Source organism: Labrus mixtus, chromosome 21, assembly GCF_963584025.1.
Source record: "Labrus mixtus chromosome 21, fLabMix1.1, whole genome shotgun sequence".
NCBI classification, from domain to species: domain Eukaryota; kingdom Metazoa; phylum Chordata; class Actinopteri; order Labriformes; family Labridae; genus Labrus; species Labrus mixtus.
The window spans coordinates 12,086,626-12,110,440 of record NC_083632.1 but is presented as its reverse complement, the minus strand read 5'-3'; the positions used below and the strand labels follow the sequence as shown (position 1 = coordinate 12,110,440).

General features: G+C 39.4%; 2 protein-coding genes across 3 annotated transcripts; both read left to right on the top strand.

Annotated features, from left to right (window-relative positions):
- The first annotated feature begins 562 nt into the window (after positions 1 to 562).
- pth3r (parathyroid hormone 3 receptor) lies at positions 563 to 10,175 on the top strand. Of its 2 annotated transcripts, none has more exons than XM_061028886.1 (13): positions 563 to 889; positions 3,773 to 3,878; positions 5,003 to 5,113; positions 5,245 to 5,369; positions 5,563 to 5,654; positions 5,854 to 6,007; positions 6,850 to 7,003; positions 7,103 to 7,163; positions 7,245 to 7,311; positions 7,385 to 7,479; positions 7,588 to 7,729; positions 8,345 to 8,386; positions 8,483 to 10,175. In XM_061028886.1, the coding sequence occupies exons 1-13, from the start codon at positions 824 to 826 to the stop codon at positions 8,948 to 8,950; spliced, it is 1,683 nt and encodes a 560-aa protein (XP_060884869.1). In that variant the 5' UTR covers positions 563 to 823; the 3' UTR covers positions 8,951 to 10,175. The 2 variants fall into 2 exon arrangements, with proteins under 2 accessions (XP_060884869.1, XP_060884868.1); XM_061028885.1 differs by having other exon boundaries at positions 5,560 to 5,654.
- Positions 10,176 to 12,095: 1,920 nt separating this feature from the next.
- rundc3ab (RUN domain containing 3Ab) lies at positions 12,096 to 21,433 on the top strand. The gene is made up of 11 exons (XM_061028620.1): positions 12,096 to 12,460; positions 16,131 to 16,246; positions 16,737 to 16,864; positions 17,455 to 17,540; positions 17,632 to 17,721; positions 17,821 to 17,901; positions 18,276 to 18,441; positions 19,217 to 19,374; positions 19,607 to 19,726; positions 20,032 to 20,132; positions 20,249 to 21,433. Exons 1-11 carry the CDS (start codon positions 12,354 to 12,356, stop codon positions 20,389 to 20,391), a joined length of 1,296 nt encoding a protein of 431 aa, XP_060884603.1. The 5' UTR covers positions 12,096 to 12,353; the 3' UTR covers positions 20,392 to 21,433.
- The last annotated feature ends 2,382 nt before the right edge of the window (positions 21,434 to 23,815 follow it).

Sequence of the window (23,815 nt, the reverse complement as noted above, 5' to 3'; positions counted from 1 at the left end):
CCCTGGGTATTTCTTTTTAGAACCACTGCAGAACAGCACACAAGTCCTGGTCTGAAAAATAAAAGCAAAAATGCAGTCAAAATGTACATTTTTCTGTAGGCTATAATTTGTGTATTATAACTATAACAGGGAGGTTAGCACTAAATATTGGCGTCAACTAATTGCCATAAACTGCAGAAAGTGTGAGTCAGGTCTGTATCAAAATGTCCCAGCGTGGGAACTGAAACAGAGTTTTTTTTGTCATGGGAACAGAGTTTATTAAATCATACTGCTTCTATTTATGCGGATGGGAAATAATTATGTTCGGCACATGACTTAATCTGCTTTCAGGATTTGAAATACAGGAACATACTTAATGTACTAAATATCAGAACGGTAAAAAACAAACAAACTATTTTTCAGATGGTGGGGTCAGGGGAAACTGGGTTAAAGAAGTAATGTGGGGGAAAAAACAGGGGACCACAAAGAGTTAAGTGAGATATCAGCCACAGCCAATCAAGTCCAGCCCATCTCTGAAAGACAACAGTCCAAACAAGGGTGAAAGGAGGAGATTCTCTCACAATTTCTCCCCTCTCTCTCTTCCGTGCACACCTACTTCTTCATGGTCCCTTAAACTTAACCAGTGATGTCCACTCAGCCTCAAGGAGAAAGAAGGAGAGAGGTGTTTTCAAAGGATCCAAAGAACAAGAACATCCTCAAAGGCTGATGGGACACCGCAGAAGAAGAGTCCTTTACTCTGGGATACAAGTTCCTTAAATGCACCATGAGGACCATCATAATAATGAAATGTCCTGCTTAAGTCAACCGTAAAAAAAGAGACATCATGTTGTCTGCACAGGGAACGGCTGCTCTGGCTCTTTTTCACAGTGTAATGATCGTAACTGCGCTGGTAAGTGCCCTCCTCTTATTCTAGGTATTTATATGATTGGGTAATTGATTATTTAGTATCTTAACTTTGTTAAATACCAATTGTTTACCAGTCATTTAAAGTGTCATTGTGCTCCTCTAAGGGCAACATTGTTTATTTTCGCTTTCCTTTAGATTTAGACCTAAATGATCTAAATTTAAGCATGATTATGAGCCATGCATGAACACTTTTTTTTTCTAAAATTCATTTGTGCAAACACAAGTTCAGGTGGATCTTTCTTAAGTGGAAAGCAAACACTTGTGCTGGGAAATCACAGCACAGAGTTTATTCCATTCTCTTCACCCGGTGCAAACTTCAACAAAGGATGCTTTTTATGTTCCAAATTTAAACTTTTCACACAGTGGCATCATATCTAACACTATAATATCACCCTGAGTCAGAAATAACACTCCGGTTCTGTTGCACTTTGGGCCAAATATGGACATATTCTAGTGCCTGTGACTCTCTTTGATAGTTAGAATTTTGGACATTGATTTATCTTGTACTTTGTGAAACATGCCAGCCATTCAAAAACCAGAGGGAACATACAACACTCTGCAAGCCTGCTGAGGAATAAGGATTTTTTTTCCCATATTAAATCTATTGTGAAGTTTATTCCGAGATGTGAAAGCTATAAACCAGATGACAGTGAAGCCTTAGTCATGCAAAGTAAATGCTTTTTTCACAACCAGGGTAAGGTACTGTGAGACAGTACTGCTAGAAAGTCCATGATAAGCTAAACATTTCTAAGAAAATACAGAGAGTATTTCTGATTATGATTCTGAAAATAATATTATTAATATTGATGAATGTAGCTGACAAACCTTGGGACATTTGTAAGTTCTTGCGACCAAAAAACATTTTTTCTTTGAAATAAATTTCAAGCCTTCAACAGCCAAATGTTTTTTTCTCACACACAAAGGGCCAAAGTCTATTCCCCTGAAAATAACAGAGTGGTATAAGAGACATGAAGAAAGGTTGTTCAGCTATGCACCTGACTTCTCCATAATTGAGACAACAACCTGTGAAGATCAACCACCAAGACCTTCAAACCAGCATCAGGGACGCCAAAATATACGCCCTTAATCTCACCATCAGGTGTCACCGGGGCTCCGCTTTCACCTCACAAACCCCCATTACCCTGTACCCCTCTGACCTTTCACCTACTGCAGTCCGACCCTCTCGCATCTCCACCACCGACCCTCTCTTCATCTTCCCCCGGGTCGATCCCGAGCGTCGTCTTCTGGCAGACTTACAACCTGCTGGTCAGTCAGCCTGAAAATCACTTTTGCATGAAGGCCTGAGAGAGTGAATTCAATTTTGCGACAGAGAGAGTAGAGACGTCTAAATCTAATTGATTTGCTAACACTCTCTGTCAGCATGAAACCCTCCTGCACTAGCCTAATTATTCTGATCAATAGATTCTTTTTTTAAAGGATTGTAGACAAAGAGCCAGAAATAAACACAGCCAGACTGATTGTGTGTCCACAGTACACTATACACCAAGCAGTAGGTTGTGACTGTATGGACTTTGGCTAACAATGTCCTCCCAAAACTGATCACTGCAGGGAATGTTAGAGCAACAATAGTGGAAACACTGTTCACCCATTGCTGGTTTATTTTAACCGCTCATGCCAAGAACGTTAGCAATCACATATCTATTGACATGAAGGGTTCCAGTTGGGTTTCGGTCTGTTACAAAAAAAAAGAGTGAAAAGTTGTCTTTAGTTCTTGAGGAAGAAAAAAGGATGTAGAAGAAGAAGCTAGAATATTTCTTTGCGACCTTTAGCAGAGTGCAGATAAAGTAGCATAAAATGAATGGATTCAAGTACATCAACATTTGACGACAAAACATAATTGGAGGGTGGCCGGCTGGCCTGGTGGCTGGTGTGTGAGCGTCCCGTGTCTGGAGGATGGGTTCCTCCAGGTGGGCGGCCCGGGTGTGGGTCCGATCGTCGCTCCTTTCCTGCGTGTCACTCCCCACTCCCTCTCTTCCCGGGGTGTCTGACTCTATCCACTGTCTTATCTCTAAATAAAATAAATGAACATCAACAACTACCCTTCTTCTGTATATATATATTTTCTCCACTTCTGCCTCATGTTGTCTCTCACTGATATCCGTCATCTGTCAAACAATCCCCACATGAGCTCTCTAGTTGCTAGTTTTGCTGCTGTGTTGTGAAATGCATCAGGAAACACAAAGCTGATTGTGAAGCCTAAAGCTCTCACTAACAAGGCCATGCTGGTCCTGAGGACAAGACCCCAATGTGGATAGCAGAGGCTGCCCTTGCTGGAGAAGAAAAAGGGGTTGGCGAAGGATCATGACATACCGCAAACTAACACAACTATTTCACAACACCTGGAGGCAGCACATCAGATCCCTGACAGTGTTTGCAGTTGACAGAGCACCTCAGTTGGAAAGAGACTTCTGAGGGAGTGAAATGTTTTCAAATGGAAACATAGTAGCCACTTCAATGCTGTGTTGCTTCTCTTGAGTATTCGACAATAATCAAGGAACAGTATTAGACCCCTATAGACATATTCACTCACTCAAAATCAAAAGCCAGGTAGACGTACATCTCTAATCTGCATGCGTTGAAGGAGGACATCTAATCATTACTTTTTGTGAATCAGTATGACTGTTTAAAGCAATTCTGTAGAGGACCTTAGTGATCTTATTGTGACATAAAATGTGAGAATGTCTTTGCTGTATGGATGAGGTCATAAAGCTTTATTAATATGTCCAACTGATGCAGTAATTATTGTCCTTAAAAGTAAAAAGGGTTACTGAATCCATGTCATAGCAATTAGCATCTTTTGCATTCTTGTCCTAATAATTTGTGTCTCTCTTTCTTCCGACGACAGATAGACTCAGATGATGTCATCACGCGAGACGAGCAGATCTACGTTTTGATTGGCGCTCACGCCAAGTGTGAAAGAAGCATCAAGGCTCAAATGGCCCTGGTTAAAGGTTTGTCTGCTGATTTTGATCCTCTCATTCATTTCATATCCGTCTCTCGCAGGAGAAAAGTTAGCTGGAACCCTGATAAGCCACAACACATCAGTCAGTAAGTTCATGTCGAATTATATAATTAAAAGTAGTATTTATTACATCAGCTATTTGTGTGGCATCAGATGCAACACCCATCCAATATCCTGCAGACCAGTATCTGTGATATTACACAAATGCATTCAGGGGCAGACAATAGAGGGACATTTCTCATTCAGATTATGACGCAGAAGCTGATGAGTAGTTGCCTCAATGGTCTATTTTAGGAGGAATTTAATGTGACAGAGTCCTAGTATGAAGACTCTAGCGAGTGGCACAGGAAAAAACTCACAAATACACAGCACAAGCCCAAGTTTAACTGTGGTTCATTCTTCCGTCTTCATTTTACCTTTCTTTGTAGTATTTGCTCATCCACACTGACAATCATGTCCACAAGCATGGTTGGGTTTTGGGTTTTAATTAACTTATAATGAAGTGTTTATACGTTTGTGTAACTGCACATCGAGCTACTATGAGCAGCTGGTTATGAAATAAAAGTTAATACTGGTGCCTCTTTATGACCAACAAAAGCAGAGAAGACAAATAAAATGTAAGAAAAAAAGTGCCCTCTCTTATATTTTCCTTTGCAAAGATTCACTGTAAGTGACTCATTTGACCATTTCTAAGGGAGCTTGAGAAATTCTGGTATTGAACACTTCTCATGCTTGTACAGGTAAAGATCAAAAAGAAGAAAGAGGTCAAACTTTATCCACAGGGGTCGCTAAAGTCAACACAAACCAAACATTCCTCACAGAAGTTATGTAAATAATCTAAATTCTTCCTTCTCAAGTGGGCTAAAATTGGGCACTCTGCGAGTGTTTTAAGGCGAAATGATATCTAACGAGCAGAATTACACAAAAAAAATGTCACTGGAGCACGCTTTCTTCTTACAGAATCAAGTGTGTTTGCAATGACACAAGCCTATTACAGGGGCCTTCAGACTCCTTGGGTCCATGGACCTGTGCCTACCTACATACTGCACACAATTCAGTAGAAAAGCCCAAACTATGCCGTCGCCTTACATCTGTTTTCCTTTACTGGTGAAGAAGGTGAATGTAACCCAGAGTGGGACGGGATCATCTGCTGGCCTCGGAGCAGAGCTGGTCAGCTGATATCAGTGCTGTGTCCAGAGTACATCTACGACTTTAACCACAGAGGTAGGAGAGCTCATCACTCACTAACATACAGAAATGAATGCAACAGAAGCTTTGTCCTGATTCCTATAGCCTATATCAACTACTGATTGCAGCCTCTTTTACTAATGCTGTCTGTTTCTCCTGAAACCCAGGCCGTGCCTACCGCCAGTGTGACACTGCAGGGAACTGGGAGCAGGTGCCCATTATCAACCGCACATGGGCCAACTACACCGAGTGCACCACATACTTGACCTCCAACCACAGGAGACAAGAAGAGGTACGCACATAAGTGCTAGTTGGGATGTGTACAGTGTGTGTTTACTGGTTTGGTTGAATTTGTGTGTTTGGTATTAAATTGTTACAGACTTGTAGTTTTAAATTGTGAAGATAAAAACATCTCAACATCACATTCCCTTTCTCTGTGCACATGCCAATGTGCATACTCAAAGTTATTTCTTCTGCTTCAGAAGGTGTTTGAGAGGTTACATCTCATGTACACGGTTGGCTACTCCATTTCCCTAGCATCACTGTTGGTGGCGGTCTCCATCCTCTGCTATTTCAAGTAAGAAACTTATACATAATTCTTTAATCGTTGAGAAAGGAATATGTACAAAAATATAAAGAAGTTTCATCGTATGCCAACTGTTCATATAAGTTCATATAACTATTAGAATAGCCTCAGTTTTAGAAATAAATTGATTAAATTCCACTTAAGATCCCACTCTCTCTCTTTTTCTCTCTCTCTCACTTACACATTTCAGGCGTCTCCATTGCACTCGCAATTACATCCACATTCACCTCTTCACCTCCTTCATCTGTCGAGCTGTCAGCATATTCGTGAAGGACGCTGTGCTCTACAACATATCTGATGACAGTAACGCTGACCATGACTACACTCCACAAAAGCCCCAGATGGTGTGTTTTTTTGATATTCGTAAGCATTTGTCCAGAGTTGTATTCTTGATACTGGAAACAGAGGCGGAAAAAACTATTCTTGCCCTATACAAAAGTAAAAAGAAGAAAAAAAAGGAGCTGGCTTTGAAAGTTTAAGGTTTAAAATGCTACTTTTGGGGCGCTGGTGGCGCAGTGGTTTGTGCGCGCACCCCATGTATGGAGGCATTGCTCCTCCAAGCGGGCGGCCCAGGTTCAAATCCCACCTGTGGCTCCCTTCCCGCATGTCATTCCCTACTCTCTCTCCCTGATTTCCGACTCTATCCACTGTCCTGTCTCTCCATTAAAGGCACAAAAAGCCCCAAAATAAATCTTTTAAAAAAAAATAAAGGCTACTTTTGGATGTATTCCATACAACAACCGAAGTGCTGAAACAACATGAGCAGTGGTCTAACTTGTTGGATTGTCTGCTCTTTTTCAGGCAACTTCACTCGAAGAAGGGCAACATTTACTATACATCTCTGTCAACAAACACAATATACAATACTAACTAGTGAGCTAATAGGCTACCCATGTGGACGTGGCAGTACGCTTTATTTTTAAATGTTCTACAATCTCTGCAAAGCTAAGCTAACTAGCAATAGCAACATATGTTTGTGCAGAAATTAGAGTGGTTTCCAACATCCTGGTACTTGGCAAAAAGTGTTTTATTTTTTAAATTATTAACCCAAATTTCAACTGTGTTTAACTTTTTTTTTTAAATTTTTTTTATTTGAAATCGTTTAAAAAATAAATCAAGCTCGTACACTTTTCTGCACTTTATGGCATCTTTTTAAGATTTCCTTCCACTTCCTCTTTGTCCTCAGGCTGGCTGTAAAGTTGCTGTCACTTTCTTCTTTTATTTCCTGGCAACTAATCATTACTGGATCCTGGTGGAGGGGCTGTACCTGCACAGTCTCATCTTCATGGCCTTTCTCTCTGACAAAAACTACCTGTGGGCCCTCACAATCATAGGCTGGGGTAAGTAAGCATCACACTGGATACTCTGTTGTCACATATCAAGCCAACAACTTAAAAACTGAACAACAGTTTCCAAACATATCCCTTTACTGGCCTTAGGTGTTCCAGCTGTGTTTGTGTCCATTTGGGTCAGTGCACGAGCATCGCTAGCTGATACACAGTGAGTCATGTGATGCATTTCCCTGACTACTATTTATATTACGCATGTATCACACTTTTGCTCTTCTGTTTCTGTTTTCAGATGTTGGGACATCAGTGCAGGAAACCTGAAGTGGATCTATCAAGTTCCAATTTTGGCAGCCATTGTTGTAAGAAAAAGAAATGTAAACATCTTACGTTAAAGTACATTTGATACCTTACTGTATGTCTCTGCCTGTGCAGGTGAATTTCCTCCTATTTGTCAACATAATACGTGTCCTGGCCTCTAAACTGTGGGAGACAAACACTGGTAAATTGGACCCTCGGCAGCAATATGGGTAACTCAATAAAGGCTCCAAGAATCATATTTGTACAAAAATAATTCAAACATTTCTCCAAACATGTCATCATCATAAATGTTACGGTCTTGTCATGTTTGTCTGCAGCAAGCTGCTCAAATCTACGTTAGTCCTCATGCCATTGTTTGGGGTTCACTACATGGTGTTCATGGCTTTGCCTTACACTGAGGTGACTGGGCTGCTGTGGCAGGTGCAGATGCATTATGAGATGTTCTTCAACTCATCACAGGTCAGAACGCACATTCACTCACTCTTAACTCTGCATGCATGTTGTGATATTATTGTCGACTAAACCCCAGTTGTATAATTTTCTTCTCAAAATCAGCATCACGTTTCAGGACAGATTCCATCAACATAAATGAGGATTTCTGTTTGTTTTTTCCACATTCTGTTGTAATCTTAATAATACCAAAATACTTAAAACACTCAAAGCAGTTAGATTTTTGATATCACATGTGTGGGCTTTCTTGCTGAGAGCTGCATGCGTAAAGACATCTGACCCTATTTTCTTAAGGCTAACATTAAGCTAGCCAAAAGATTGCTAGCTTTGCTTTGCTAAGCTTATCATACAGATGGAAACAGAGGGATCAGCAAAGTAACAACAAATATTTTGTAATACTTTTTCTGATGTAATACAGAGATATAACATGTTAATTTTGGATCTTTGGAGTGGGTTTCTTTTTTTTTAGCCAGGCTAGCTTCCTACCTCAAATAGCCTGTATGCTTAGCTACGGCAAATAAGCATTTTCAAGTAGTTTTGTTCAGCATTGGGATGTAATTTATATTCACAGATATATTCTGTAGCCGACATCTTTTTAACATAATCTGATGTTTGTCTTTTCAGGGCTTTTTTGTGGCATTTATCTATTGTTTCTGCAATGGGGAGGTAATTATGCATTCATTTAGATTCAAAGTTGAAAATATGTTACATTTTCTTGTCCGACCATCAAGGAAATATACGTCCCTGTCTTCCTGTTTTCAGGTGCAGGCAGAGGTGAAGAAGGCGTGGTTACGACGCAGCCTCACCCTGGACCTAAAACAGAAAGCGAGGATGACCAGCAGTGGCGGTGGAGGCAGCTGTTACTACGGTGGCATGATGTCTCACACCACCAACTATAGCGTCAGCCTGTCTGCTGCCAATCCCAGAAATCTATCGTTTACCTCAGCTGCAGGTGTGGGGCCAGGCATCAAAATGCAACGCCATGGCTCTCTGCAACCACCAAACAGCCTGCCCGGGTACTTGCCTGGTGATACTGAGACACATGGCCCCAAACAAGAGATGGTTGTAAGGAAGCCAGGGGGGACGGAGTCTGGCGTTATCGCCCGGCACACCAAAGCTAGCAAGGGGAATGATGAGTCCAAAAGTCATGGAGCATCTTCAGCACACACTCCTGGAGCAGAAAATCCAGAGAGCTGCTCATCTCTAAAAGAACTGGAGACCATCTTGTAATTTTTGTTTAAATGTTGAGACGCGAAAACCTGATAGGGAACTCATGCAGACGACAGAAGAGCTCTGTAGATGAGATCTACAGATGAGATCTTCTGTAGATGACAGAAATACATTTTTCTGGCTTCACGCAGGGTTATCTGTATAACCTCTTTGTTGATTTGAATCTGCAAATACAAGAGTGCTGACCTGCTGAGCAAGCAATTGGTGGTTGACTGTGTTCTGTGAATTTCGGAGGTATTCTGAAAAAACTTTCAGTCTCCACTTTTGAAACAACATGTTTGAGGAGTCAAATAACCTGACATCTGTAATTCCTTGCCAATTGGATCTACTTTGTCTGACCTCTATAAAAAATCCAGAGATAACAACACAATGCCGTCTTGCAACATCTCAGCTATAAGGGTTTGGGTTATGCTTCATTCCAACATGAAGTAATTGGGACAATTTTCTGGTGGATTTAGTTTACCAGAAATTTTTAAAAAATTCCGGTATTCATGAATTGTACTTGTGTTTATATTAATTTAACATGGAAGAACAATTAAGCAAAACAATCTGCGAAGAAGCTGCAGATGGACAGTCTTAGGACAGACCTCAAAGTGCAGTTGCTGTATGTGAATCTGTTGCTTTGCTTCTCAGTTTTTTAACTTTAGACAACTTTCATACTCTTATGAAGAGGTACTCTTCACCTATTGGTTATTCTACCAAGCTAAATATGCTTTTTAAAATATGTTTTAAGAGTGAGATGTGTCCAGAAGACATTTTCTAGACAGGTTGGACTTTTCTCTGTACCTTAGTCTTTTTCCATCTTGACTACTCAGCCCCATTTCTCAGCCTGGTAGTCCCTGAGGGCTGACAGAAAAACCTTTTGCTTTTCACAAGACAAACCCCAGCTCCTTGCTCTGTGTGACCTCTGCCCCTGAAAACCCTCACAACAATGTCCAGAATTTCACATGCTTCACTCAGACCTCGGCTCGCAGCCACAGACTCCTGAGCTGCTGTGTACTATGAGGGACAAACCTGCAGCACAGGTCACCAGTATTCACAAGACAAACAGACAGGAAACTGTGTCTGTAAATGTTTTAGGAGTGTTTGGGTGTCCAGTAAAGACAAAACTAATCTGTGTTAGGGACGAACCATGTTAGATAAGTCTGGTAATTTAATAAATATTTTTGAATATGCCTTGACGTTTTGGAGAAGATTAATTGAATAAAATGTAACTAAACTTTGATTTGTAAAAAACTTTTTTATTAATATTTTTTCAGAGCAAAACATCAAATCACATATTAATGCAACTTAAGAGCTGGAACACAGTGAGAACTTAAACTTCTGTATTACATGCACACTGTAAGCAATTTCACATTTAATATAGTTTTCAATTTATTGTTTGGAAGTCTAGGTATTTTTTATAAAACTCTTTAACAAAAGAACACTTGGACAAAATAATAAAGAAGAATAATTATTGTAAATATAATTGTTTTAATTTGAGGCCTGAAGGAGTTAATTTATATTATAATATATCATTTTTAGTGTGTGTGTGTGTGTGTGTGTGTGTGTGTGTGTGTGTGTGTGTGTGTGTGCGCGTATATATATATATATATATATATATATATATATCTATATATAGATATATATAGATATATATATATATATCCATAGGGACTTTGACCATAGTCCCTATGAATGAAATGCATTAATCATTGAACTGCCCGGATAAGGAAACATAATGCTCTGCCCCCTGCTGCTGAAATAAAAACAATGCAGGAAATAAAGATGTTCTCAGTAGAAGTTGACACATAAACTCAGATGAAATAGAACTGACACCAGCAGGAGCACCACTGTTTCTGTTCTCTTTGTTTAAAACCATCAAGACTTGATAAGCACTTTAAGGTAGCAAAGAAGGAACACAAGACTTTATTTATACCCACCGCACGAATGTAATCGATTTTTAAAAAGTACTATACACAAGATTTAAAGGACATTATCTTACTTTTATGAATTTATGAATAAAGTGAGCATTTAAATAATAAGTCTTGTTTGTGTAAAAAAAATAATAATAATAATAATAATCTGTTAAAACAGTCTTGTCACTGATTCAACATCTTTTAACTTCAAATCACAGTTTGGATCACTGAGATATTTCATAATTCTGCTATCCCCACAAGAAGAATAAGAAGCATCCAAACATATGGAGCAGCAGATACATATATGCATGAGTGATTCCTCCTCTATACCAGGACCAAAAAAAAGCCATACAACCCCCAACCCCCAACATATAGTGGTAACCAGCTGTGAGCTCATTAGGGGGGGAAAGGTTGGAGACCACAGTCACCATCTGATGACACTATACAGTTGATCAGACATCTAATACACAGAATGAAGGAAAAGAGGGAGGAGAGTAAAATGGGTGCTGATCGGAAATGACAGAGGGAGGAGATGATCCAGCATGATGACTGTGGTGATTGTGTTGATGATATCATCCTTATCGCACAGTAAAACCTTTAGTCAGAAGTTAATGTCCAACAAGGAATGAAAAACCATCGGTTACCGTCAAAACATTTAACCATGGTTCCTCGTGCAAACAGGTCTTTGATGGCTAGATAAAAATTATGTTCAGTTCATTATAGTATAAAAATTGGATAATACAGTTATACAATACCTTATACCTAATAATAATAGGCTGCATATTATGGTAGGCCCTGTATCATACCACATAGGCTACTGCAAATTTGTCTCTTCCTAATAGTCTTTAATTTTCTCTGAAGTTATTTCATGATATAACATACTGTAACTCATGTTTATTTGGCTGCATCTTTTCTCTAAATTTTAGCCAATTCCCTCCCAAATCAGAACAAATGTAGCCTTCTACTCAATAGTAACATTGGGTTTTTTTATGTGACGTCATCTTTACCTTTTTGGTTTAATAGGCGTTGTTTTAATATGTAAATAAACACACAATATAGCCTCAATCTTTGGTATTTAAGTCATTTTACAATCTTTAAAAACTTTTAAAGATTTTGGTGCAGCATGATAACTGCTCCAAAAATGTAGATGTTTACATGTCACTCAAATCACTGGTGATTCGTCATGTTCAATGTGCGTGATGAGGGATGAGAGCCGGTCCAATGACGTCACTGTGAAATAAAAAAAGTGGGCGGAGAGAGAGAGAGAGAGAGAGCAGATGTAATCCAGTCCTCAGTTGTTTTTAAAGGTAGGCTATTTAGAAGAAGAAAAACCACACCAACACACTGCATGTTACGGTGTTTCTGATGTCTCCTGCTGCCGGCTGTCAGCTGCTCTGATGCGGGCAAGCAGCATCCTCCTCTCTCGGGCATCCTGAAGAAGTGCATGAGGAGGGACGGTGGCCGACAGGGAGGGGTCCTTTGATATCAGGGCTGCCTCCTCATAGATGGAGCCTGGCTGTGTGCAGGCAGCGATGGCCATGGGAGATGTCTCGAAAAAAGCATCGACTCGGAACGTCGCGGTGGAGAGAAAAAACCTCATCACCGTGTGCAGGTCAGTGAATGCAGAAACTGTATTTATGCAGAGGCTACTGTAACATATGATAGGTTTGATATGTAGAGAATAAGTAAGCCTTGATGTAGGCTATTTTAAGTTGACGCGATATATAGCCTATTTCTTTTTTTTACACAACACAACTGGCCTTTAGTTTTGTTTTTGATTTTACCATAAACGAAATGACACAGAAATATTATGACATCCACGCTAACGTCATCTTCGTAATAAGTCCAATTTTTTTTTTTTTTTTGACTCTGTGTCGTCACTGGGCCCTGTGACGACACGAAGCCTGTCTTTGCATTAACGACCTTTATTATTGAATCATTTTCCTGCATGCACTAGCTGATCATCAACGTACATACGGGTCTCTGTGCGAGTTTAGCTGTGTCATCTTTGTCAGTACGATTTATTTTCACCCCCCCCCCCCCCCCCCCCCCCATGGCGTGGTTGCTATGACGACAACCTTCCAAGGGGCAAGGACTTGCTGGCACCCCAGGGACTTAGGTCAGGGAGACAGTCTGAGGCCTGTAGCCTACACCAAGGACTGATTGGGCTGTGTGGGGTTTTTAAAAAATGATGATTAGCTCATAAATGTTCTTTGACAGCTGGAACACATACAGAGGGAGTAGCCTACAGGGACTGTGTTTACATGTGTGTTTATCATGCCAACTAAAATGTTAGGCGATGAACTGTCCCTAGATGTGAGTGAGAGCATAAAGGTTTGTCTGTCGCTACCGTATATGAAAGTCCTGTCATTGACTGCCAACCAGTCCAGGGTGTACCCCGCCTTTATAACCCTACGACAGCTGGGATTGGATCCAGCCTCCCGCGAGCTTGGACGGGACAGATAATGGATTTATGGATGTAAATAGTCAGATGTTGGTTGAGACCAAAACCTGAGCTAGAAGGTTTTTCTCCCAACTTCGCAGCTCCTCTGATGGGGTTTAAGCAGGTTATGAAATGGAATTAAAATAATAATGATGTGGCTTTATGACATACTGTACAAAAGAAAACAAGACCATCAGAATTAAGGTGGATTGTTTCTCTTTTGTAATTTTTGATGCCTGAAACTGCTGCTGCTGCTGGGTGGGTGTCACACTGAGTGATTAACAGCACACTGCCCAAACAGCCCTTTGTTTACATTTTCTTTGGCGATAATTTGCCAAAGATGTGTCCATTGCTTGTTTCAGCTGCCCCCAAATGGCTAGAAAAATAAGTTCAATTAATGGCAAGTTGTAAATAATTAATCGTCCCCCATTGTTTAGATGGTTGCATGCTAGTTTTTCAAGATACCATGAGTTTACAACCATGAAACTGAAACTGAACCTTAGTCATTCATTTTATTAGATTCATTCTCTTCTTCTTTTAGATTGGGAAATACACATCATCATCTAATTCCTGGTAGTGTCAGTGATATCCCTGATATAAAGAATATCAATGGGAACAACTTAACAGTCCCTCTTCATTTCCAAGGCCCCTCTCTTCCTGCAGATATACAGCCGACACATTCATTAGATCTTGCCATAAGGCTGCTATCATTCATTCAAAAGCAAAGCAGTTTTTGTAAATGCTGGCTTCATGACTGCTCTGCCTCTTCTGCCAGGATTCATGTCAGTGATGTAAAAGCCAAAATTAAACTGGAATTTGAGTCTGAAGACATACAAATGTTTAATTCCTCTTTTTTGAACGAGACTAGAGTCTACAGTCTGGGCGGTCATATTTTTTGTAATGTAGAACACCTTTAAAACAAAAGCTACTATGCTGTATATGTGCAGGTGAACGAGACTGAAATTCTGCTGGTTGAACCAGTGGCAAGCCTAGCTGTGTCATGTCCACTCCCTGCTGTCTGTTATAAAGTGAAAACATGGGGGGACTGTGCTCATTTTGAGGATAGTCAACCGATTATTGTCCAGTATCTGGCCACAGTCAGGGCATCTCAATGAGACTTTGTTTCGTTGGAACAATGGGGAGAGAAGTCACTTGCTTCATTTGCCTTTGTTAGGATATGCATCATCTTTAAGGCTACACACGTCAAGAAAAACGTGTAAAAATTCTCAGACAAACTTGACTGAAAACAGTATTGGCCCCTAAAATCAGAGTCAGGGATACCAGAGTCAGGAAAACATGGCTGATATACATTAGATATAATACCTCTTCTTCTACTGCAGAGGCTGTGTTTACTAAGGTTTTCTTTGACCCATATGGCCCCTTTCAGCCCTCAGCGTATCACTGTGGCACCGGACAAACAGCAGTTGGCAGGTGTTTTTGCAGCAAATAGAGCCGCTGAATTATTTAGACTCCAGAAAAAATATTTAGGAGTGGTCCATTCAGGAGAAGGTTAATGTAGCCCAAAATAAACAACACAGCTTGAGGGGGTTTTAAGATTCAGTGGGGTGTGTGTGTGTGTGTGTGTGTGTGTGTGTGTGTGTGTGTGTGTGTGTGTGTGTGTGTGTGTGTGTGTGTGTGTGTGTGTGTGTGTGTGTGTGTTATGGAAGAAGGTCTCACCAATTGTCGAGAGGATTGCATCGAATCAGGAAAAGTATGATAAACAAATGTATGACACATCAGTGTATATCAATATCAAGTTATTAGTCTCCTGTTTATTGTAACTTTTAATAAACTTACACAAACAAATCAGATAAAACAGGCCTACATAAAAAAAAAAAACGTAATAATTTCATCAATGCAATAGGATGAAAAATAAAAAAAGCTTTAGTTTATCGAGCATTTATGAACAAAGAGATACATTGTGGACAAGTCGGTCTGTTTCTAAACATCATACAAACAAGAATACAGATGTGTAATCATGGCAGGTATAAATGTTCACCTCAGGATGAAATGTAATCACTGGGGTTATCCTCTGACTTCTCATGTAGCGCCATCATCAGGTACATTTGTCCCAGTTTATAACCAGAAGCCTGCAGGACTAATGACAATTCCTTGGTACTTCAGTTGACCTCATGTTAGCATGTCTACAGACTAAACTGTGTTTGTGAGCATGGTTAAATAGCACCGGCTTGGCTTCATCTTGTTGGGTTTGTGTTCATATATTATAGACATAGGTAAAGGTTATGTTGCTGTTCCTTTTGGTTAAGAACAAAGCGTGTGCTCATTATAGGCCTTGAATCATTGTGAATCATGAGCAGGCATTTGTACAGCGGTTAATAGACTACATCAGACAAAGGCGTATATTTGAGCTGTCCAGTAAGAAGAAAATTGAGTTGCCGGAGCTTCCTGAAACTCCTTAAACTTCTTCCTCTCGGTAAATGGCTGACATCCGGCTTGAGTGTTACACAGCTGAGAGTAAAGTGAGACTATTAGAAGAAACCCACATCAACAACAACAATGACATTTTAGGTGAGGTGAACAAAGTGCTTTCTGATTAACTTGTTATAGTTTGTTTTTCTATTTTACAGGTTTTGTTATTATTGATAAGATCCTCACAGCGACTTATGTATTCTAAATCACCTAGTTTATCATCAGATTCCTTAAAGGCTAATTATAAAGTATCTCATGTCGTCTATACAGACAACTGAAACAGCTGTAATCCATTAAACTCTCTTACTAAGCTTTTCCTATCATGATTGTATTACTGGCAACCAAACTCCTTCTCTCTCTCTCTTTCTCTCTCTCTCTCTCTCTCTCCCTCTCTCTCTCTCATAAACAGGTTTTCCGTGAAGACGCTGTTGGAGAAATACACAGCCGAGCCCATCGATGATTCATCTGAGGAGTTCATCAATTTCGCATCCATCCTTGAACACATCCTCAGTCATCGCTTTAAAGGTATTTGTTTATTTGTTAGGATCCCCATTCGCTGTATTCTACCTGGGGTCCACATTAAAAAGAAAACATGAACAATTATGTTAAAAAACATAATTAAGCTCTGCAGTCCACATAAAGCATCACCTTTAAAATAGTCATTACATTTTAGAATATACAATAAACTTTACGATAAATTCTGTCAAACATGATGTCAAACACAGGACATTTAAATAAGGTTAAAATAAACAAAACTACCAACACCTATGTGCATGTCTTACAAATGTGTGACTTTGGTCAGTAACAGTGGTAACAGGTCATTTAAATAGGGGGAATGTTTCAGGGAGAGACTGCATGTTAGAACAACTTCAAATGAACCTGAACAAGGTAAGACATTACAAGTCTCATACCGTGCAGACTCCACCATCTGTTCACTTCTCATGCATGACCTGTATGCTCAAAATAACAACGTGGAAAATAGCCTTCAACATCTCTGTTTACAATCTCTTTCTAGGCTCAGGCAGCTGGTTCGATGGTCAGAGGAGTTTCTGGGACTACATCCGTGTGGCATGTGCTAAAGTCCCAAACAGCTGCATCAGCAGCATCGAGAGCATGGAGAACATCAGCAGCTCACGAGCCAAGGCAAGTCCTATATGCAGTTGTTGTAATAACAGTTATGGAAAATACACGCATCATTTTGTAAGCTGGTACAGACAACAATCCATCATTCTATCATTTGAATGTCATTTTGACTATTTTGACAATGATCCTTACATTTCCTCTAGTTTGTGCTCGTCATTTTTTAAGAAGAATGATTCATTTTAAACTCAATCATTCTTCTTAAAAAAATGTGATGCATTACTTCTTTTCTGGAATGATAATTAAAGTAAATAACTTGAAAACTGCTGACTAATAACTCTGATGCAATTCATTTATTTCAGCCTACAAAATCCAATGTTTTAGAAAACTGCTTTCAGCGAAAGTGACATTTATTCATAAGTCATTTTAAACTGGCATTTGTGTTTACAAGGAAATCAGGGTGATCGAAAAGACTAATGTCCAAATGTCAGAAAACAAACGACTTAATTTAAAAAAATCTGAAACAGTTTGAGTAAACTGAACCATAGTGACGAGTTGAACTACGTCTTAACATGCGTCCTGCGTCATTCTGCACATTTTTCTTTAATGAGGCTATCAGAAGTTAACCTATGAACATTCGGGGACTCTTTCAGGGACGAGCCTGGATGAGAGTAGCTCTGATGGAGAAGAGGCTGTCTGAATACATCGCTACTGCTCTGAGGGACAGCAGAACGACCAGGTGAGGAGCTCCACACACACTTGCCTATACAATACAATCACACCATCCCTACCTGAACATCCCGTCTGTATCTAATGCCTCTGTGTTTTAGGAGGTTCTATGCAGAAGGAGCCATTGTTTTAAGAGAGGAAGCCACGGTACTAACAGGGATGCTCATAGGTCTTGGAGCCATAGACTTTAGGTGAGGAAACCTTTACGTTTACACTTGGACATTATTGTACATCACACTGATCATTTAAGATTCATGTATAATTGTTTTTTTCTGTGTTTTGTTCTTCAGTTTCTGTCTGAAAGGAGAGGCCTTTGATGGGAAATCATCTGCTGTGATTGACTTCACACCATACTTGAAATTCACACAAAGGTAAATGACAATGTGTAAAAATGGATTTGTCAGACCTCAGACTGACAGAAGGGTTGTACTTTTACAGATTCCAGTGTCAGAAATGTCTTCAATTTAGCCCAAATTGCTAAAATAAAGAAATTGGCTAGTTATCCTCAAACAGAATACAACATTGCGAGCATAGATTGTGCTGTTAGTCAAAGAAAGAAAATGTAAGAAGTGAATGTTTCCAGTGAATCATTCTAGGTTGTATTTTCATTTAGAGTTGGATAATTGAAACCATTTAAAACATGAAACAAAGTAGGTGGTCGCTGTGTCACACCAGATAGGAGCTACATGTCTTTTGCAAGAGTTTATTTTGTAGAAGACATTTTGTTGTCTGCTTTCTGTTTCAGTTATGATTATCTGAGTGATGATGATGATAGACGGAGTGTTGACAGCAGCACAAGTGATGACAGTGTACCAGAGCATCCTTACGTCCCCCTGGTCACTGATGAGGAGAGCTGGAGCACAAAGTGTCGCAAGATGGAGCAAAGGTTCAAGATCGTCAACGCCCAAAAGGTGTGCAGTCATCCTTTTTTAAAAATGAAAAACATATAGAGAATAAGATTGTTTGAAGACATCACTTTAAACGTCTGGGGGAAAAAGGGCCTAATTTTCTTTTTTTCCTAAAGTAAGAAGAGAAGTTGGATGCCAACCTAATATCTTATAGTGATAGTATCAATTATAGCCAGCGTGGTGTTAGCTTAGATAAACTATAAGACTGGACACGGAAAACAGCTAGCTTGGCCAAATGAAGAACTTAAACAACATGTTGTATATGTAATCTTTTATGGTGTTTTTTATGTGCCTATTGAGTAAAGCTGGCTGATTTTTATTTTTCCTGTTTTTATGCTTAGCTAAGCTAACTAGCTGCTGGCTGTAGTTTGGTGTTTAACACGTAAAATAAGAGATAAACTTATCCAAAACAAAAGTGTATTTCCCCAAATGTACAATGCAAGGCCTACTGTTCCTTTAATTGCGTGTAGACTTCTGCTATACATTGCTTTTTAGACTTAGATTTACACTCACCTGAAAACAATTGGTATATTATAAATAACATTTTAAAGATAAGATCAAAGTCTTAAGAGTCAAACAAGGCCTGCTTGTGTCAAAATGTATAGGTTACTTTTTGGTTTTTGGGCAATTAAACCCAATTTGATTGAAATGGAGTGTTTTTGTATTCTGCATTGGTATGAGAAAAATAGGGAAAACCCTATATGGATAATGTTTTACATTTGTTCCAGAGGGGTGTATTTCTCCTTTCCTTTCACTCAGCGTAGATGTGCGTTTGCAGGGTTACCTGGAGGAGCTTGTGCGGCTGCGTGAGTCCCAGCTCAAGAACACAGAAACAGAGAACAAGAAGCTAAAGGCCCGACTGGAGGAGCTACAGAGCCACAGCCAGCTGGAGAAAAAAGACCTGGAGGCCATAGTGCTTGAGCTTCAGGAGCAACTGTGAGTGATATACACACACAATGTAGTGTCCAGGTTTCATGCCCATAGTCCTCAGTTAAAGGACGAACACACTGAATTGCACAATGGAAACTGTTGTGAATAGACCCTCGTCTTAAATCCAGTTTTCAACCATTTTTATTGGTTTAGTTAAAACTTTTGTTGTATCTCTACCAGAGCATGGATATGTTTTTTTTTAATATACTGTTTTTTCATTTATCTGTATGTTTGTCAGAACCAGCTTGATTCCTTGTGACTCCACCCATCTGGCCAAAAACCTTCCAATCCCTTTGGTCAACCAGTGGCCAACGCTGCAAGCTTACAACAGCCAAGACGACATCAAGCTGTTCCGCAGGTTTGCCAACACGTCTTGTGTTTTGACCGATATATAGACCAAACCCTAAGATAACTTAGAAAGGGACAATTGCTTTGCATTTTTGCTTTAAAAAATGTATGAGAAATAAATAAAGTAGAAACTTCAATTGTTTATGCTTTAACAATAGATACCAAAACAAGTCAAATATACTGAATACTTTCTTACTTTTAATTTCACCATCTATTTGATATTGAATACTACTAGATTTTTTGTCAATTTTGTTCAGCCAAAATAATTGTTTTAGGTCTGTCATGAAGCTTTTCTTAACCTCTATCGACCCGTAGGAGGAGTTTCCCCAGCACAGAGCTGCTGTCGGTGGAGATCAGCCTTGATTCAGACTCCCAGAGGATGGAAGGGAAACAGAATGGAGGAGCCTGGTGTACAGGTGACTTTTTACAAACCATACCTAACAGAGTTACCATAACATACCCTTATAAGAAGGTAAACACCCTCACAAAATTCCTGAACTGATCCGTTTGCATGTCTGTCCCACCTCTCCAGAAAAGGACTACACTCCCTCCATGATGGGCCTCTGTGGGTCTTTGGCCTCCCTCCGTAGCTGCAAGTCTCTCGCCAGCCTCAAGTCCAGCGAGTGCCTGGTTAACATCAGCACAGAGAACAGTCCTGCCCTGTCGCCCAGCTAGGGGGCGCCAAAGAAACACTGCCAACCACCTTGCAGAGACAATTCAACATGAATACAGAAAAGACTACTTATGGTAGGCGCCTTCTAGTGGTCCTTTTGTGATTTCCTTTACGCTCTGAGCCCTGCACTCTCAACTTACACAATTTTTAGAGTTTGTGAAAGAGGAATCTCCATGTCTGGGACTGTTCAACAAAGATGCAGGAAAAGCTGCTGTACTGCCTGTCGGCCTCCGTCAGTTTCACCGTCTTTCATTGTCTTGACATTATTAAGCCTCCTGAAATCCAACCAACTGGTTCAAGTTTGATCTCCCATAAGTCACAATGCTTGTTTTGTGCAATTACAGTCATGTATATGTACCGGCAAACTCATTGTAGGGTTGTTTTGTATGTACTTGTCCATTTGTCCGTCTTATCAGTCTGTAAGTGTATCTTGTTCTGCCTGCTGCATAAAACTGGCAGTGCAAAATGGTTGAGCTGTTATAACCTATTGCAAACAAAAACAAAGTTTTGCCATATTATAATACACTACTATAAGAAAGGATATGAAAAGGAGTGGCCAGACAGTTTTATGATGGAGATTATTTAAGCATTAACAGATAGAGGATGAATTAGGTTCGGGCCTCATTCAGTCATCAAGTAGAGTAGATACAGAGTTTAGGATGTGAAATAAAAGACCTGTCAAGCCACCAAGGTTTGCACAGTCAATGTGAACATAAAAAACAGACATAATATCTATTGCATACAAATGCAACTTGCATTGGGACTATGCAGAATGAATGTTTTCATTGTCTTTTTCTACAGACCTTGCTTGATAGAGTAGTTTGAACGGGACAGAAATAGTGAATGTGAAACTTGGGGTATGTCTTAAATTTATTTATTTCTGTTTTCTTATGATCTGTTCTTTTTATATTATAATTGATTTCTCAACAGATTTAATTATGTTATTTAACATCATGTAAATTACAATCTCATACAGTGTTGAGAGTTGAAATACATTGTGTTATTTAAGATTGCAATAAATTTGCCTTTTTTTGGAAACGTTAATACTGGTGTGGTGTTGAAGTAAGTTATTTATTTATTTTCTCTTAAAAGATCATTCAGTCCATCTGCCACCTTTGTCCAGCATTAAAAATCTAAAAGTTTTGGATTGCCTTAAAATGTTGTCTGTCATGTTCGTTAGTTAACGTATAAGGTTATCCACTGTACAGAATCTCCTGACTAACAGTGAAGCCATTTACAATTTCAATTTCTCTGTTATTTTAGTTTACGACAAAGTGCCTACAAAATGAATTACATTCCCACTCTTAAGCTGGGCTAAGTGTTCACATAAATTGACAAATGCTATGCTAACTAGCTAAACTTACTTAGTGAACATAGTTAACATTGACTTCTAAACATCCCCTTGTTAGCATTGTCACTATATGTTAGCATGCTGACTTCAGCTTTTAGCCTCATAGTAGCACGTAGCTTCTCTTCCTGTTTAGGTATACTAGTGGCCACATGTGAGGTCCACCTTTGCTCCGGACTAAAATATCTTAAGAATAGATGTAAGAATTACCATGAAGTTTGGTAGCAGACATTACATTTTCCCCATGTAGGCTAATGTATTGAACTAACTTAAGCTATTTTTCAATAGTGTCTATGTTTTTAAAATGTTTTAAATACCTGTAAAAGTAATGTTCCCCTCAGCATTAGCTCTAAATATAGTTAACTTATTTAGCAAATGCTGGCTTGCTAAACAGTGGATAAACGTGGTCTGCGAAGCACAAGCATGCTATTACTAACATTGTGACTGTGACAATGCTAGCAAGTACAGCCTCACAGATATGCTTGTATGACTTTGTAAATGTTTTATTCTTTCCAAATTTTGTTCAAGGCCAGTTTGCCTTCTGTCAACACTCAATTTATAGATTGACAGAATTCAAACATTTTTTATTTTAACTTTTCCTGAAGTGCTTTAGTTGGTCAGGCTTTCCTTTATCAAGATGTCATAAAAAGTACACGATAGATTGGTATAAAATACAGAAAAGACATTCATGTTTTTTAGAGGAATCACCACGATTTCATGTATGCAGAATCACCATTTTATAGGAACAGCATAATAATATTCAGCTGTAAGTGTGTAAAGATTAGTGTATGCTAACACACTTGGACTACCTCAGGTGGAAAACACATACCTACTAGCATAGCAGTGTACAACATGTTGAATTTGTTCTAAATGCTTGACAACTTGCCATCACAGCTATTTTATTTACTTTAGGTCTAAAAACTAAACACACTCTTTCCAACATGTGCCATAGGTCACTTTTTTTCATGTCTTCACTTTGTAGTTAACTTTGTGAACATGACATCGTCTCTACAAATAGGTTTGTAATAGCTCATATGAGGTCATAGGTTAGCATCACTCATTCATTAACACAGACAAATACAAAGAGCTAAACAAACAGAAGCTGGAGGTCCTTTGGTAAACGTTGGAAATGCATTATGGAGGAGACACATTCCAGAGCGACATACTGTCCAATTAAATGCTTGGCTGTAAAATGAATGGATACTGAGGGGTCGAGAAAAGTTGTGTTTAGTTGTCTGGCTTTGTCTTTGGCTGCTTTGTCAAAGTGACACCGATTGTTGGGTGGAGTTGCACCCGATAGATGAGCAGGCTGCTGGACACATGGTTCAGCAGCTCACCCGTCTGTGATAAAGCTCATTCACTCCCATTTTGGTGCTCCTGACACACGTGTATGTTATCTTAATGTCTGCCAGGTCTTAGAAAGAGCCCATTTAGGGTCTGTTTGGTTGGACTGAGGTTAGACTGGCAGTCTTGTACTGGTCTCAAAATCTGCTATTTAAAGTGCATGCCACGTTATCTCTACCTCTTTTCTTGTACCACCATTGGCACTCCCTTTTAGTCTGAGTAAGGACATTTATCTTCCACTATGCACACCGCGCAGTCCACCCAGATGGTGCACACACACCCAGCTGAGCTGTTCTAATAGCTTTATAAAAGTCTGAAAAAATAATTTACCTACCAATGAATGTGTATATAATAATGTGAGGATGAAGAAAACTGTACTAGTGGTTGTGTGTTTTTAAACCTATTGACTCCAGATCCCAAATACTCCACATCATGCAACCACTCTACTGTGTTAACAAAGATAATCATATTTTTTTATGCTGTTATATCCAGTAGGTTCCTTTCAATTTTTGTGCAACAGTATTACATTTAATTTTTAGATGACTGTTGGAACTTGCATTGTGTGATTAATCACAGTGAACATTAATTCTGCATTTATATTTGTCATATCACATTATTGGTACAATGAGGTAATGCAGTCCAGACTGTTAAAATGAATCATTTCTTATATTGCATCACTGTACAATGCCACTGTTCCCTTTTTTTTTAATGACTGGGGACTTGAAGCTCAGATT

Bases quoted from the DNA above. Each gene is read 5' to 3' on its own strand.
- pth3r (XM_061028885.1), top strand. From the start codon at position 824: ATGTTGTCTGCACAGGGAACGGCTGCTCTGGCTCTTTTTCACAGTGTA. The intron at 5,370-5,559 runs GTACGCACATAA...CTTCTGCTTCAG, and splicing joins ACCACAGGAGACAAGAAGAG to AAGGTGTTTGAGAGGTTACA. The intron at 7,480-7,587 runs GTAACTCAATAA...GTTTGTCTGCAG, and splicing joins GACCCTCGGCAGCAATATGG to CAAGCTGCTCAAATCTACGT.
- rundc3ab (XM_061028620.1), top strand. From the start codon at position 12,354: ATGGAGCCTGGCTGTGTGCAGGCAGCGATGGCCATGGGAGATGTCTCG. The intron at 18,442-19,216 runs GTGTGCAGTCAT...GTGCGTTTGCAG, and splicing joins AGATCGTCAACGCCCAAAAG to GGTTACCTGGAGGAGCTTGT. The intron at 20,133-20,248 runs GTGACTTTTTAC...CCACCTCTCCAG, and splicing joins TGGAGGAGCCTGGTGTACAG to AAAAGGACTACACTCCCTCC.